Genomic DNA, 17,218 nt, shown 5'->3' on the forward strand with positions numbered 1-17,218 from the left:
CATTGTCTAGTGCAGAGATCTCAAAGTCCTTCCTTGAGGGCCGCAATCCAGTGGGGTTTTCAGGATTTCCTCAGTGAATATGCATTGAAAGCAGTACATACACATAGATCTCATGCATATTCATTGGGGAAATCCTGAAAACCCAACTGGATTGCGGCCCTCAAGGAGGGACTTTGAGATCCCTGGTCTAGTGGTAGGCTTCCTAGAAGCTTCTAAAACATCTCTTACAGATTGAGAAAACTGAAGAGGGGTTAAGTTGAGAGGTACCAAGCTGTCAGGTGTAGAGACTGCAGGTTGGGATGAAGCAGAGATCCTTGACTCTGTGTAAGCGGAGAAGGAAAAACTGGTAGAAGGTAAGGCTCCCTGCTGCTGAGTTGAAGTAGAAGGGAGTACCAAGTTTGTCTCGGCCACCGAGGAGCAATTAGAATCATGGTGGCATGATCGTTCTTCAACTTGACCAGAGTCTTGAGAATGAGCGGGAATGGAGGGAATACATAGAGGAAAAGATTCATCCATTCCAGAAGAAAAGCATCTGCCTCGAGGCGATGGGGAGAGTATATCCTGGAGCAGAATTAAGGCAGTTTGTGGTTGTGGGGTGCTACAAAGAGGTCTATCTGAGGCGTTCCTCACTGTGAAAAAATGTGATGAAGAGGGGAGGAATGGAGTGTCCATTCGTGAGGTTGCAGTAGACGACTCAAGTTGTCCGCTAAGCAATTCTTCACCCCTTGAATGTAGACAGCTTTTAGGAAGGTGTTGTGGTGGATTGCTCAGTCCCAAACCTTCAGAGCTTCTTGATAAAGGGAGGCAGATCCCGTCCCTCCCTGTTTGTTGACATAATACATGGAGACTTCGCTGTCCGTCCGAATGAGGACTACTTGTTCGTGAAGCAGATGTTGAAAAGCACTGAGAGCTTTGAGGATCGCTTTGAGTTCCAACAGATTGATATGACACTGTCGATCCGTACTGGTCCAGAGGCCTTGAGTACGGAGACCATCGAGATGAGCACCCCAGGCATAGATCGAAGAGCCTGTCGTGAGGACCTTCTGATGGGGGAGTCATTTGAAAAAGCAAGCCTCTGGAAAGATTGGAAGAGAGCATCCACCAACGAAGAGACTGCTTCAATGAAGGAGTGACTGATATGTGTCGAGAAAGAGGGTCGCAAACTTGCGCCAATTGAGATGCCAGGGTCCACTGAGGAATTCTGAGGTGAAGTCTGGCAAAAGGAGTCACGTGTACTGTGGAGGCCATTTGACCCAGAAGTACCATCATGTGTCTTGCTGAGATGGAAGAACGGGAAGACACTGTTTGACAGAGTTGAAGAAGAGATTCCATTCGTTGTTGTGGAAGGAATGCTCTGAGTTGGACAGTGTCCAAAACAGCTCCAATGAATTGTAGAGTCTGTGAAGGCTGAAGTTGAGATTTGGGAAAGTTGATTTCGAATCCCAAACTTTGTAGGAACCAGGTAGTCCATTGGGTCGCTACAATAGCCCCTTGAGAGGTGGAATCTTTGATGAGCCAGTCGTCGAGGTAGGGAAATACCTGAAGACCATGATTCCTTAAAGCTGCTGCTACCACTACCAGTAAAATATTAGTTAGAGAGGTTCTAAAGTCTCTTGACCCACAGACCTCAGAAATGCCTAGGGGTATGTTCATTTATCTTCAAAGAACATACGGACCAAAAACGGCACCCATAGTCGTCATAGGTCACTATAATGTTAGTTAGTTTTATTTATTCTATAACTTATATAAATATTTTAAGTATCAAAAAGTACTCATCTTTTGTTTTCATCTACGCGGGTGGGGGTAGGCACTCCGACATAGACTATGTTTCGCCCACACGGGCTGTATCAAGGAATCCCCCTGCAATAGTAACATTTTATTAAAGTTATTTAGCTTTATAATGATTTTAAAGCAATAAGATATAAAAAGCATTCTACAGTACCTTATATCCAGCGACTCATGCTTCCCGCTGTAGAGTTTTAAATCAGGAAAACATGGCCGCGGCGTTTGAAGCTATAAATAGCTATACTTGTTTCTAACGTAATGACGTACATCTAGCGTCAGACACACCTCCTGTCCGATTTTCCCCACTATATCTTAATAAAGAACCTCATTCAAATTAAAGAGAACCACTCGATTTCAGCGTTAAGTCCTAAGGGTATAACAGTGTTTAATCTGTAGATCCACTTCTGTTCTTTAAAATTTAGTTTTTCTTTAATATTTCCACCCTCCCACCCACTAATAACCTGATCTATGACCCTCCATTTCATATCTGTAATTTTATGTTTTTTCTCCCTCCAATGTTGGACAAGGGGAGCCTCTAGGTTCCCTGTGTTTATTCTAGATTTATGCTCAGTTAGACGGATATTAATTTTCCTGCTTGTTCGTCCAATGTAGAGCAATTGACAGGGACACCGAATCACATAGATGACTGAAGAGCTCTGACAGGATGTATTTGAACGGGCTCGATAAGTAGTATTAGTTCCCGGATCCTTCCAAGTGGGGCCTTCCAGCGTTAAATCGCACCATTGGCATTGGGCACAAGCTTGATGGTTAAATACAGTCATGTCATCTCTTCTTTTGATTTCATAGCGGTGCGTGGATAGAAATTCCCCCACTGTCCTCCCCCGCTTGTAAGAAACAATAAGGTAATCTTGAAATTGAGAGCTAAGTTGAAGAGTCCGCCAATGATTTTTAATTATTGCAAAAAAAGCAGTACTTAAAGGCATATATGGGAGTACCATTATTAGCTGTTCACCTAAAGGTTCTATAGTTTTCTCCTTAAGGAGAAGAGATCGTTGAGCAAATTTTGCCCTAAGGTAGGCACGTTTGACTGATTTACGAGAGTAACCCCTCTCATAGAACCGATCGCTGAGAAGCTTAGCTTGTGTTTCAAAATCTTCATCAGAAGAACAGAGTTTCCTAATACGTAGGAATTGACTCACCGGGATGTTAAACTTCAGAAAAAAAGGGTGAGAACTAGAAAAATGGAGGAAATGATTTCTATCCACTTCTTTCCAGAATAGCGTTGTTCTAATTTGTTGTTTCCCATCTTTCATCAGGAGGATATCAAGAAAAGAGATATGATCTTCATGGTACGTCATAGTAAACAACAGGTAAGGGTTGAGAGAGTTCAGCCATATTAGAAAATCATTCAGTTCGGATTCGGATCCATCCCAGAAAATCAAAATATCATCCAGATATCTTTTCCAGAGGATAATATGTTGGAAATTGGGAGCAGAAAAGACTTTATAGTGTTCAAAATGGGCAACATATAAACTTGCTACAGATGGAGCCAGAGTAGCCCCCATTGCCACCCCCTGAGTTTGTTTGTAGAAGTCCCCATTATACCAAAAGAAATTTTCCGTTATTACTAGCCTAGCTAGTGCTAGAACCCATTCATATTTAAATCTGCCCAAATCTATCTGCATAAGAGTCTCTTTTATCACATCCAAGGCAGCCTCTTGGGGTATTTTAGTATATAGGGATGTTATATCCAGAGTCACAAAAAAGGTAATATCACCGAACTTTTTGTTTTCTTCCAATATACGTAGTAGATGGGCTGAATCCTTTATATAAGATGAAATTTTTGGGACTTCAGGTCTTAAAAAATAGTCCACAAATTTAGACAGTGGTTCTAGGATTGATCGTCTAGTAGATACAATTGGTCTCCCCGGGGGGTTTTGAAGTCTTTTGTGTACCTTAGGTAGCATATAAATTTTCGGGGTAGATGGTCCTACTTCTAGAAGGAAATCAGCTTCCTTCTGAGTCAAAAATTTCCTGTATATACCTTCTTCAATAAGTTTTTCAATTTCCATTTTCAGCATCTCTGTGGGATCTTTATCCAGCTTCTTATAAGCTAGAGAATCCGACAGTTGCCGGTTGACTTCCATATTATATGCTTTTCGGTCTTGTACTGTAATAGCGCCCCCTTTATCAGCTCTCATTATCATCACATCAGAGTTGTCATAAAGTTCTCTTAAAGCGAGCTCTAGTTTTTTTGAGAGATTATAGATCCTATTGCCTCCATAGTATTTTTGTTCTAACTCATTAAGATCTTTCAATACTAGGTCTCTAAAGGTAAGCAAAAAGGGTTTAATAAACCCAGGAGGGCACCATTTAGACGGTCTTTTCATAATTGAAGTATCAAATCCTGGAGGATTTTCTTCAAAATGGTGCCCTCCTGGGTTTATTAAACCCTTTTTGCTTACCTTTAGAGACCTAGTATTGAAAGATCTTAATGAGTTAGAACAAAAATACTATGGAGGCAATAGGATCTATAATCTCTCAAAAAAACTAGAGCTCGCTTTAAGAGAACTTTATGACAACTCTGATGTGATGATAATGAGAGCTGATAAAGGGGGCGCTATTACAGTACAAGACCGAAAAGCATATAATATGGAAGTCAACCGGCAACTGTCGGATTCTCTAGCTTATAAGAAGCTGGATAAAGATCCCACAGAGATGCTGAAAATGGAAATTGAAAAACTTATTGAAGAAGGTATATACAGGAAATTTTTGACTCAGAAGGAAGCTGATTTCCTTCTAGAAGTAGGACCATCTACCCCGAAAATTTATATGCTACCTAAGGTACACAAAAGACTTCAAAACCCCCCCGGGGAGACCAATTGTATCTACTAGACGATCAATCCTAGAACCACTGTCTAAATTTGTGGACTATTTTTTAAGACCTGAAGTCCCAAAAATTTCATCTTATATAAAGGATTCAGCCCATCTACTACGTATATTGGAAGAAAACAAAAAGTTCGGTGATATTACCTTTTTTGTGACTCTGGATATAACATCCCTATATACTAAAATACCCCAAGAGGCTGCCTTGGATGTGATAAAAGAGACTCTTATGCAGATAGATTTGGGCAGATTTAAATATGAATGGGTTCTAGCACTAGCTAGGCTAGTAATAACGGAAAATTTCTTTTGGTATAATGGGGACTTCTACAAACAAACTCAGGGGGTGGCAATGGGGGCTACTCTGGCTCCATCTGTAGCAAGTTTATATGTTGCCCATTTTGAACACTATAAAGTCTTTTCTGCTCCCAATTTCCAACATATTATCCTCTGGAAAAGATATCTGGATGATATTTTGATTTTCTGGGATGGATCCGAATCCGAACTGAATGATTTTCTAATATGGCTGAACTCTCTCAACCCTTACCTGTTGTTTACTATGACGTACCATGAAGATCATATCTCTTTTCTTGATATCCTCCTGATGAAAGATGGGAAACAACAAATTAGAACAACGCTATTCTGGAAAGAAGTGGATAGAAATCATTTCCTCCATTTTTCTAGTTCTCACCCTTTTTTTCTGAAGTTTAACATCCCGGTGAATCAATTCCTACGTATTAGGAAACTCTGTTCTTCTGATGAAGATTTTGAAACACAAGCTAAGCTTCTCAGCGATCGGTTCTATGAGAGGGGTTACTCTCGTAAATCAGTCAAACGTGCCTACCTTAGGGCAAAATTTGCTCAACGATCTCTTCTCCTTAAGGAGAAAACTATAGAACCTTTAGGTGAACAGCTAATAATGGTACTCCCATATATGCCTTTAAGTACTGCTTTTTTTGCAATAATTAAAAATCATTGGCGGACTCTTCAACTTAGCTCTCAATTTCAAGATTACCTTATTGTTTCTTACAAGCGGGGGAGGACAGTGGGGGAATTTCTATCCACGCACCGCTATGAAATCAAAAGAAGAGATGACATGACTGTATTTAACCATCAAGCTTGTGCCCAATGCCAATGGTGCGATTTAACGCTGGAAGGCCCCACTTGGAAGGATCCGGGAACTAATACTACTTATCGAGCCCGTTCAAATACATCCTGTCAGAGCTCTTCAGTCATCTATGTGATTCGGTGTCCCTGTCAATTGCTCTACATTGGACGAACAAGCAGGAAAATTAATATCCGTCTAACTGAGCATAAATCTAGAATAAACACAGGGAACCTAGAGGCTCCCCTTGTCCAACATTGGAGGGAGAAAAAACATAAAATTACAGATATGAAATGGAGGGTCATAGATCAGGTTATTAGTGGGTGGGAGGGTGGAAATATTAAAGAAAAACTAAATTTTAAAGAACAGAAGTGGATCTACAGATTAAACACTGTTATACCCTTAGGACTTAACGCTGAAATCGAGTGGTTCTCTTTAATTTGAATGAGGTTCTTTATTAAGATATAGTGGGGAAAATCGGACAGGAGGTGTGTCTGACGCTAGATGTACGTCATTACGTTAGAAACAAGTATAGCTATTTATAGCTTCAAACGCCGCGGCCATGTTTTCCTGATTTAAAACTCTACAGCGGGAAGCATGAGTCGCTGGATATAAGGTACTGTAGAATGCTTTTTATATCTTATTGCTTTAAAATCATTATAAAGCTAAATAACTTTAATAAAATGTTACTATTGCAGGGGGATTCCTTGATACAGCCCGTGTGGGCGAAACATAGTCTATGTCGGAGTGCCTACCCCCACCCGCGTAGATGAAAACAAAAGATGAGTACTTTTTGATACTTAAAATATTTATATAAGTTATAGAATAAATAAAACTAACTAACATTATAGTGACCTATGACGACTATGGGTGCCGTTTTTGGTCCGTATGTTCTTTGAAGATAAATGAACATACCCCTAGGCATTTCTGAGGTCTGTGGGTCAAGAGACTTTAGAACCTCTCTAACTAATATTTTACTATTTGAACTCTTGGAGAGGTTCCAAATATAAGAGCCTGATATAATTGATTTGTATTGGCTACCACTACCAGGCACTTGGTGAACACTCTGGGAGACGAGACCAGGCCGAAAGGTAGTACTCTGTATTGATAATGCAGATTCCCCACCCGAAATCTGAGGTATTGATGGGAGGCCAGATGAATGGGGATATGAGTGTAGGCCTCCTTGAGATCCAGAGAGCATAATCAGTTGTTCTGCTCGAGAAGGGGATAAAGGGATGCCAGGACCAACGTTCAAAACTTTTCTTTGACTAGGAATTTGTTGAAAGCCCTGAGATCCAGAATGGGTCGCAGATCGCCCATCTTCTTCGGAACAAGGAAGTAACGGCATGGATCGCTTTTCTGCGATCCACACTCATCACCCTGATTTTAGATAGTAGCTCTCTACAGGCAGGAGACAGGAAGATCGGGGCGAGCAGGCAAGAGACACGGGAAAAAGAAAGGCGGCATTTGGGGAGAGCAGGCAGGAGACAGATTGGGGCAGAGCAAGAGAGTCAGAAAGACATTTTCGACTGGTCCCCAGGAGTCACTTCTTGCGTTGATCAGCCAGCCCAGTCAGATCGTGAAATCTGTGTTGTGAATCGCGTCCCTGCCTACTTTGCATGTGTTTCTCCTCATTTGCATGCATGGATTCGAAGCGGGGCCTGAGGGAAATCTTGTCGCAAACTGATCAGTACACAATCGGTTTGCTTTGTGAATCTAGTCCTAAATTATTATAAGTAATATATACATCGTATTTGTATATACCTTGTCACACCCGGGCTCCTGAAAGGCGCAGCGAGCCCCAGAAACATGACAAAGCTCACTGGCCCGGCGTGTCCCTTACCACCAAGGGACCCTTCAGGACTTTACCTGACTTATTATCAGCCTAGGGTGCATGCAAGGAAAAGAGTCTTAGTCAGAAATGGCAAAAACCACTAGCTTTATTTCAGCCACTGGCCAAATAAGCAAAAATGCAGGCTTCTGCCTGGCAGTTACAGAAAACATTCATTCCATGAAATCATAAGAAACAAAAACATCAAAATCCCAAAACCAAAGTGTCCAAGTCTGCCAGCAACGGCTTAAGTGTAGTCCCCTGCTTCCGGGCTTTAACAGTATAATATAACTCAGTCCTCTTCACCAGAGCAGATATACTTTAGGCATGTAACGTTTTATCACACAATCCATATCAAACAAAATCACTGTTCTGATCAAATCCCAGTATCATACATACGTTTCCCTCTGAAACGTTGCTGCAGTAATCATGCACAGCTGTGAAGGAGAAACGAAATTTCCCAGCTTGGTAAGTAGCTGAGAAAACATGCACACACTTGTAGCCAGCAAACCTTAAGGCTTTAAGGAACAATGCAAAGTTCATGCTCAATAGAGAACCTAACCTTTTGCACAAAAAGGTATAGCTTAACTGGGCACTCAAATCTGTAGGCAAACACCACTACAAAGATTCACTGCACCTCCACTGCTATGGGGTAAGCCTCAATTCCTACCCTGCTTTCTTGAGTCTCCATAGCTTCTTCTTCTTGCTGCTTCAAAACCTCAGAGGCAGAACATATCTCCACTGCATCGGACATTTGCCAGTCTGTGTCACCAGCCACTGCAGGTAGAGTAGAGAGGAACTTATCCTCCCCTGCTGTTTGTCTCCCTCTTGGCTGCTCCTCTTCAGTGTGCCTCCTTCCTCCTCCTGTTCTGAGGAGCCACATTATATCCTGTGGAGAGCCACACCCCCTCTGAGTAAGTGGGGAATGGGATTTCCACACACCAGCCTGCTTCCTATTACCATAGGCAGGTTTCTCTCTAGCCCTAGTTCTAACAGGCTGCTCAAACGGTATCAGACTTCTGACAGTGGCAGGGACAGCCCTTGTAACAAGCGAAGACGCTTGTGCCAAAAAAGAAATAATACAAATCATAGAACTCTGGGTGCCAAATTTGAGAAGTACCCAAGAAAGGAAAAACACCTCCAAATGGAATCCTAAGACACAGGTGAAGACGTCTGTCTCGCACGGAGAACAGACGAAATAACCAGCGTTGCATAACCTGTACACTTCAGTCATGGGTGCAGCTTTCTTCTAACAGGCTGCTCAAACGGTATCAGACTTCTGACAGTGGCAGGGACAGGTTTGCACTGGGTGCAGCTTTCCACCCTAACCTTTTCCTGCCCTGCCTCTTCTTACTCCATATCATTGTCTGAGCAGCAGTCAGCTTGATCTGTTAATAGGTCTGTCACCTGATCAGCTCTCCTGCATCTAGGCTCTGTGTTTTCTCCTGATCCTTGAGGCAAAACCCGGGACAGATTCGGGTTTGTTATGGATAAAACCCGAAATGGATCTGAATTTGTCACAACCTTCTCTCTTTTTCCCTTTTTTTCATTTGAATTATTTGTTGAAAAGGTATTTCTTTTCTCACTTTTTGTTGTTGTCTTGGTTACAATCAAAGCAGTTTACATATTTTAGACAGGTACTTATTTTATACCTGGGACAATGAAGTGTTAAGTAATTCGGCAGGTCACAAGGAGCTGCAGTACGAATCAAACTCACAACCTCAGGGTGCTCAGGTAGCTACTCTAACCACTAGGCTACTCCTCCACTCCTCATGAAAGTTTTCCCATGAAATACTCCTAACCATACCCTTTCCAAATGATATCACACAATGTGATACCCGCCACAAAGCCTTCTCTGGAGGTGCCTCCACACTCTGGAATGAATTCCCTGAAAGGCTTCACTTAACACAACAAGATATCAGGAAGCAAAAGCACCTACCTTCATGTGCAACTTTCTTAAATTATTAAATTAAAACGATGAACTATTTTGACACCTAACAGACAGGACTGAAAGATATGGGCTTCCTTTCCCACTACAAAGACATTTAAAACTGCTTTTTCACCTTTGTTTCCTGCTCATCCATCTACCCCTCTCCTCTTCCTGTGAAATTATCCCTGAAATGCTTTCATGTTCTCCTTATATATACTGATATTTGTCAACATTTGCTTATTTCTGATCTGAAGAAGGGTTACCGAAAGCTCATCATAAAATGCATTGAGTTAGTCCATTAAAAAAGGTATTATCTTATTTCTTTGTTTTTGTTTTATTTCTATATATTACCTTAAATTATTCTTATTTTCTAACTCCTGTTAATCTATCTTATCTATATATTCCATCTTTGCTTATACCCAATGCTTACTAGTGAAATGTTTTATATTGTATTGGCATTGTAATGTAGTATTCTATGCCTTACCTTGTATTATTATTTGAATATTTTTAATTGCTGTGTCTTATTGCCTAGATATAACTTATTCTCGCCGTACAAGTGCAATGCTCGAGTGAATTTCTTCAAAGAGGCGGTAAATAAATCCTAATAAACAAAACTGTATGGAATGTTTCTTCAATTTAGTTTTCCACTGTCTGAAATGACTGTGTCGAATCTTGCACACCTTACTTTTAAAAATATCCCAACTTTTTGATAATACAGCATTCATTTTTTTTTCGCATTAGCCTTTTAAATTGGCATCTTTCATTTTTTTTCTTTACACAAACAAAATATTAATCTTTTTACTACTTATCTAATTTACGTTATCCTTTACATTATCATCATTTTTGCATTTCAATACTTATTACCCTTCAGATATTTTTTCAGCTTACTTTTTTACATGTCTACTTTTTTCCCAATCCGATCATATATTCCTTTTTGACAATTAATGTAGTCCAGCATTTTCACTATCCTTACTACTTTTGCTGTGCTGTTCCTCCTGCATGACACTTCAATTCTTTCCTTCCTTTTCCTGTTTCTTCTCTGTCTCACCTCTCTTTCTGCCCTGTTCAGTCTTCCTGTCTCTCTCTTCATTTCATCCTGCTCAATGCATTGAAATAGGTATTATGCTGGTTAAGTAAGTAAAAAAATTTTTTTTATTATTATTATGCACACAACCAAACAAAATGGTCACTTGTACAGAAAAGCAGTTAATACTTAAAGCAGATTAAAGTAATAAATGTACAAGAATGGGAAATTAGATTCTTACCTTGGTAATCTTCGAGTAACAACTACAGAACGATAGCATTAATTACGCACACCAGCAAAATATTACTGAAAATAATATAAGGACTTCAATCATATGTTGAGCAAGAACTACCTGAAGTTCAGCCTGGTTTTAAAAAAGGTCGAGGAAAAAGAGACTTTATTGCCAATGTAAGAAGGATATTGGAGAAGAGCAAAGAATACTAAAACCCCTAGACCTTTGCTTCATCAATTACAGCAAAGCTTTTGACTGTGTGGATCACAAATTATGGAGAACTCTAGTGCAAATGGGAATACCCAAACACATAACTCAACTGATAAAGAGCCTCTACAAAAATCAAGAAAGCTGCAGTGAGAACTGAATATGGCAACACTAGCTGGTTTCTGTTCATCCTATACGGTGAAACCATCTTCAGAAAAGCAAATCTGGAAGAAGAAAGTGTCTGTTTCAAAGTTGAAGGCCGAAATATAAATAATCTGTGATATGCAGATGATACAACGCTCATCACTAGCAGCAAAGACATGCTGTTTATCTACTGAGAAAAGTCAAAGCTGAAAGTCATAACATGGGATTAGAACTCAACATAAATAAGACGAAGATCATGAACAAGGAAAGTGATGAAGATTTTGAGTTTGAAGGTGATAGAATAGAAGTTGTAAAGGATTTCAATCTCTTGGGCACATTTGTGAACAAAGAAGCAACTAGCAGGGAGGAAATACTCTGCAGAATAGCACTTGGCCGCTCTTCAATGAAGACTCTTGACAAAGTATTCAAAGGCAAGGGGGTAGCCTTCCAAACAAAGATCAGACTTGTCCTCGCACTCATTTTCTCAGTGGGAAATGTGTAAGGCACGCAAACCATGCAGTTCTTTGGTCAAAGCTAGCAATTTCAGCTCCCGTTTTCGTTTGGCAGCCGCAGAGAATGCCAAGACATGACTACGCATAACTGCTTTTGCAGCTTCCCAGTAAACAACGGGGCCCACATCCTCCACAGGGTTCGTCTGAGAAAACTCTTCCCACTTCTTTCCCTAGAATTCAGAAAAATGAGTAAGTACAAATGGGGGGGGACATGCGCCACATACGACTCTCAGTAGATAGAGTAAACTGTAAAGAGATCCCCAAAAGGGCATGATCTGACACAATAGGGTCCAAGAGAGAGGCCTGAGCCAATTTAGGGAATAAAAGCTCCAAAATCAGAATGTAATTGATGTGAGTGTAAGTATTGTGAGGGTGTGAATAAAAGGAAAAGTCCCGTTCATCCGGATGTAATGTGCACCAGGTGTCCAGTAAGCCCAGCTCTTGCATCAGAAAATTGACCCCACGAGCATAATGGTTGCTGTTGGGTGTCTTGATGGGTTTGCAGTCTAATAAAGGATTGGCTACAATGTTGAAATCGCCCCCAAGTATCAACATATGGTCAGAAAACGGAGCAAGGATTCCCAAAGAGGAAAAGAACACATGAGAGTATGGGTTTGGGGCATATTTATTGCCCAACACGATATTCCCCCACAGCTCACCCTGCAAGAAAAGATATCGTTCCTCGTGATCCCTTATTCTCTTATGGATGTGGAACGGGATTGTCTTATGGATAAGAATAGCTACCCCTCTCTTCCTGCTGCTGTAGATGCAAAACTCAACTGCCCCACCCAGTCCCTCCTAAGCTTAAGATGTTCAGTGGCACTCAAGTGGGTCTCCTGAAGAAACACTATATCACCCCTCTCTTTTTTCAAATAAGCTAAAAGTTTAGACCTCTTTAAAGGAGAATGTATACCGTCTATGTTTAAAGATTTCACATTCAGATTAGCCATCAAAATATAACAGACGTGCATGAGCAAATAAGACATAAGAAAATACAGAACTCAAGAAAGAGGAGACGTCCCAGCAAAATCTCCTCCCTCCCATATACTGCAGAGCTTAAGCCCCTCTGATCCGCCCCAACCAGCTATTCATATGCCACCACACATTCAAACCCCTCAGCATACTCACAACAGACACACACCACAAACACCATCCATTCATCCAATTCCCCCATGCATACCAACCCCCCCCCGATGCAACCCCTCCCCCCAGACTGTATAGTCTACCCATAAACTGTGAAAGTAGCAAGATGCAGCAGCTCCAAGCCACCCCCACACACCATAGTATACAAGAAAAAAAGAAAACCAGAAAGAAACCCAGAAATAACAAACTGTAACAAACATTGTGGAAACTTCCACCTTATCAAAGCAATATCTAGCTTGGGAGGGAAAGAGATGATATGAACCCCAAAATGAGTTGGCTAGATCTTAGAACTTCCTTCCCCCCAATCAGAACCACTTGGGTTTGTGCAGAGCTTAAGCCCCTCTGATCCGCCCCAACCAGCTATTCATATGCCACCACACATTCAAACCCCTCAGCATACTCACAACAGACACACACCACAAACACCATCCATTCATCCAATTCCCCCATGCATACCAACCCCCCCCCGATGCAACCCCTCCCCCCAGACTGTATAGTCTACCCATAAACTGTGAAAGTAGCAAGATGCAGCAGCTCCAAGCCACCCCCACACACCATAGTATACAAGAAAAAAAGAAAACCAGAAAGAAACCCAGAAATAACAAACTGTAACAAACATTGTGGAAACTTCCACCTTATCAAAGCAATATCTAGCTTGGGAGGGAAAGAGATGATATGAACCCCAAAATGAGTTGGCTAGATCTTAGAACTTCCTTCCCCCCAATCAGAACCACTTGGGTTTGTGTGGTTTCCAGCCACCCAAACCAATAACAGCCATGGAGCCTGCACTCCTTCAAACATACAGCAGAGGACAGTGAAGACAGCACAGAATCTTCAAGCAATCTCAGCATAACAGGGAACAAAAAATATACTGTGTTAAACGGGAAACTCTTCAAAGTCAACAGCAAGATAAATCCCCAAGTTGCCCCAAAATAAAAAAGGTAAGTAATCTGTCACAAAAGTACGTAGGGCATTAAACAAACCATGCTATGCAGCTCCCCGAAGACAAATGAAACGAGTCTTCAGCCCCAGCGGGCCAGCAAGGAAACTTGGCACACAGCCCCGAGAGAATCAAGCCACTTCCAAACTGGCCTCCAGCATGGGAGGCAGCTGTTTAATGAACGTGTCTAGGTCCTTTGGGGAGTCAAAGTAAAGAACCTTGTTATTGTGAAGAACTCGGGCTCTGGCAGGGTAAAATAACGAGACCCGAACTTTCCGCTTAAAGAGCTCGTGGCAGTATGGCACCATTGCCCGGCGACAGTAAGAAACCTGTGGAGAGAAATCTTGAAAAATAAGAATTTTTTGCCCCTCAAAACTGAGCTCCTTCCTCTTATGATAAGAGGATTTTTTCTTTGATGGCATAGTTGAGAAGTCATGCGATAACTGGGCACGGGCATTGATCATCCTCCCTTCGAAGGCCCACCCGGCGAGCTCTTTCTATAATCACCGGGATCTAAGAGGATCGTAAGTCCAGAGCAGTGGGTAACCAACCCTCGAGCTATGAGTGGAGATCCACATCTAGGATGGTGTTAGGCAGCCCAATGAATCGTAAGTTGTTTCTCCACCCTCTATTTTCATGATCTTCAAGTTTCTCTTGCAGCGCTTTATTTGAAGACTCCAAGGTCCATATGCACTCCTCGAAGTTGTCCGTTCATTCTTCTTGTTGGGCTATGCGGTCCTCAGCCCGCTGTAGGCGATTCGCCTGCGAGTCCAAGCTTTCCCGGAAGTCCGCCATAAAAGATTGTATTTTTGTGAGCTTGTCCTCCATGACTAAAGTGAGGGACCACATGAGTTCTTGGATCACCGCCTCTTGCAGTGTAAACATGGGAACCTCGTGCGGCTCTTCCATCTTAGTTTCCAGCGGTTTCTACTTTTCTTTCGCTCCTCGCTGCAATTTAGAGGTCATAACGTTGGAACACTGCCCCAAAATTTCACCCGCTGGTGTGCAGCACTTTAAGCTTTCAAAGTGGGTGGTTTGAAAAGATCGGTGGAGCAGATTCAGGGTTTCAACCAAAGAATCATAAACAGAGTGGCCCGGAGCTGCAGAGAGGCAAGGTTCCAGAATCACGTGACCCCCGGTTAAACTCTTTATAGTTTATAAATCTTTCCTTTTGGCTAAGTCTCAATAATAATATTGTAATTTATAGCTAAAGTGACATATGATCAAGAAACTGTTTTATTTTACTTTTGTGATTATGATAAACATACCAAGGGCCTCAAAATAGTACCTGGCGGGCTACAAGTTTGAGACCGCTGATCTAAATCAATTAGAGTTTACCAAATTACTTCTTTTTTTTTTTTATTATTATAATTTTGAATACATTACAAAATCCAATAATTCCAAAAGAAAAAAGGAAAAATCACACAAAACAATATATAATCAAATCATACATACATAATTCCTTTTAAGCCCACATTAATGGGGAGAACATGTTACTATTTCTAATCAAATAAATTCAAGAAAACTAAAGGACAATAATTCTCGGTTTGTACTAAACAACCTTGAATCATTCCTTACTAAATGGGATATTAATTTAATTTCTCCTCTTTATTCTCAGCTAGATGAAACAAACTCATTTCTGTTCTCTTGCAACTAAAAATTATTGTAGTTGTATAGGATCCCAAAAGGCATACTCAATATCTTGTAACTTAACCAAACATTTACAAGGAAATTTCAGGTAAAAAGATGCCTCTAGGGCCAAAACTCTATCCTTCAATTTCAGAAATTCTTTCCTTCTCAATTGAGTGGTTCTAGAGACATCAGGAAAAATCCTGACTAAATCCCCACAAAATTTCATTAACCTGTTTTTAAAGTAAAGTTTCATTAATAACATCTTATCCATCTCGCTCATGCATGTTATCACCAGGGTGGACCCAAATTACTTCTAAAGTATTTTCAGATGGAATTACAAGAAATATGGAAATTCTAGTTTCAATTCTAAAGTATCCAGTTCAAAGGATTGCTCATATAATGCTCCTCCAGAATGTAACGCAGCTTCCATCTTGTTCACGAGACTCACCAAGGCCCATGGACTGTCTCCAAGCTGATATTCAATTCCCTCTTACCAAGTAATGTCACTGACAATGTAAGGTCAGGACATCTTGCTAAGCTGTTATAGAGAATCAGATAACTGCGGCTGAAGAGGTAGTAGTCTAGTATACGGGCTAAAGCTAATTTCTAGTCAAGGAGAAAGACCCTCCACTTCCCATCACCCACTCAAGCAGATTCTCAGCATTCTTCAGCATTGTCTGTGAACTGAGCTTTGTCAAAAATTTGTCAATAGATCCTGACATAGGGGATATTCCTTGCTGAGAGAAGCAAGCAGAAGCTTTTTCCCTGCAATTGGGCATAATGAAGAAACAAAGATAAAACTAATAAAGAGGAAACCATGGCGTATCAGGTCAGGTAGCCATCTTGGATCCTTGCAACCCTTGGCTAGCAAGTATTTAAACAGAAAACACTCAGCTGTAATTCAGTTTTTTACAAATCAGAAATAATGAATTTTAAAACCCTCTCCACGTTATTTTTTAGCAACTGATTAATCACCAATATTGCTCTGCACAATCTTGAGCCATCCCTAGCACATCATTTTCATACAACAAATTTCTAAGAGTATTTCTCAAAATGAATTTTATTTATATTTCTGGCTTCATATATTCATATGCAAACAACATTTTGATGAACACAAGCCAAAAGGAGAAAGTGCTTACTTGAATTTCAGTTGATTTTGTTAACGGAAATTATTTTAAATTAATGTGGGTACTGAACCACTGCCATACTTGACCTCAGAAAATATAGACCTTTTAATTTTTGCACTGAACATTTACTTATACAAGCTAAACTACAGGTCTCAAATTATGACTATAAAGGCATCTAAATTTTCTGGATAATACAGAAATGTTACTTCTTTCACACTTTAAATAAGGAGGTACATAACATGTGTTTGCATCATTAATATATACATTGCCAAAGCATTGCTATTAAATGAAATCGTCTATGTATTTTCAGTACAATCATGTTTAGACTCCTACCTTTGAGCAAAAAACAACCTGGATAAAACAAGAATATTTTGTTTCCTGGTTTACTAGAAGACGCCGAGAACATTTTTCCACATGCTCTATTAAAGGAGAACATAACTAAAAATGTAATTTACCTTTACCAATGAATGAAGGCTTTTTTCCCCAAACATGTCCCAGAGGAATGTCAAATCTTCCTGGCTGCCCACATGTGGCTGCAGCTGAGTTGGCAGTGCAGCAAGCAGCTCATAAAGACCTAAAGAGGGATGGCGGGAGGAATCAATAAAATGAAATCAAAAGGTTATCTAATTCTGAAATATTATTCCTTTTAATTATTTCTCAGTAGATCATTTTAAGTGGGCATTGACCTGTATCATTTACCTAAATAGTTTAAAAACTAGCTAGTAAAGACTTCAGTTGGTAAGCATCAGATGCTACCAGAGT

General features: G+C 40.6%; 1 protein-coding gene across 1 annotated transcript in view; it reads right to left on the reverse strand.

Moving 5' to 3' along the window:
- MPP7 (membrane palmitoylated protein 7) overlaps positions 1–17,218 on the reverse strand; it is a 348,547-nt gene that overhangs the window by 294,725 nt on the left and 36,604 nt on the right. Inside the window, exon 2 of the mRNA XM_033931438.1 lies at positions 16,912–17,030. Coding sequence (XP_033787329.1) covers positions 16,912–16,947 — 36 coding nt within the window. The 5' untranslated portion in view covers positions 16,948–17,030. The remainder of the gene's footprint in view (positions 1–16,911; positions 17,031–17,218) is intronic.

Source organism: Geotrypetes seraphini, chromosome 2 (genome assembly GCF_902459505.1).
Source record: "Geotrypetes seraphini chromosome 2, aGeoSer1.1, whole genome shotgun sequence".
NCBI classification, from domain to species: domain Eukaryota; kingdom Metazoa; phylum Chordata; class Amphibia; order Gymnophiona; family Dermophiidae; genus Geotrypetes; species Geotrypetes seraphini.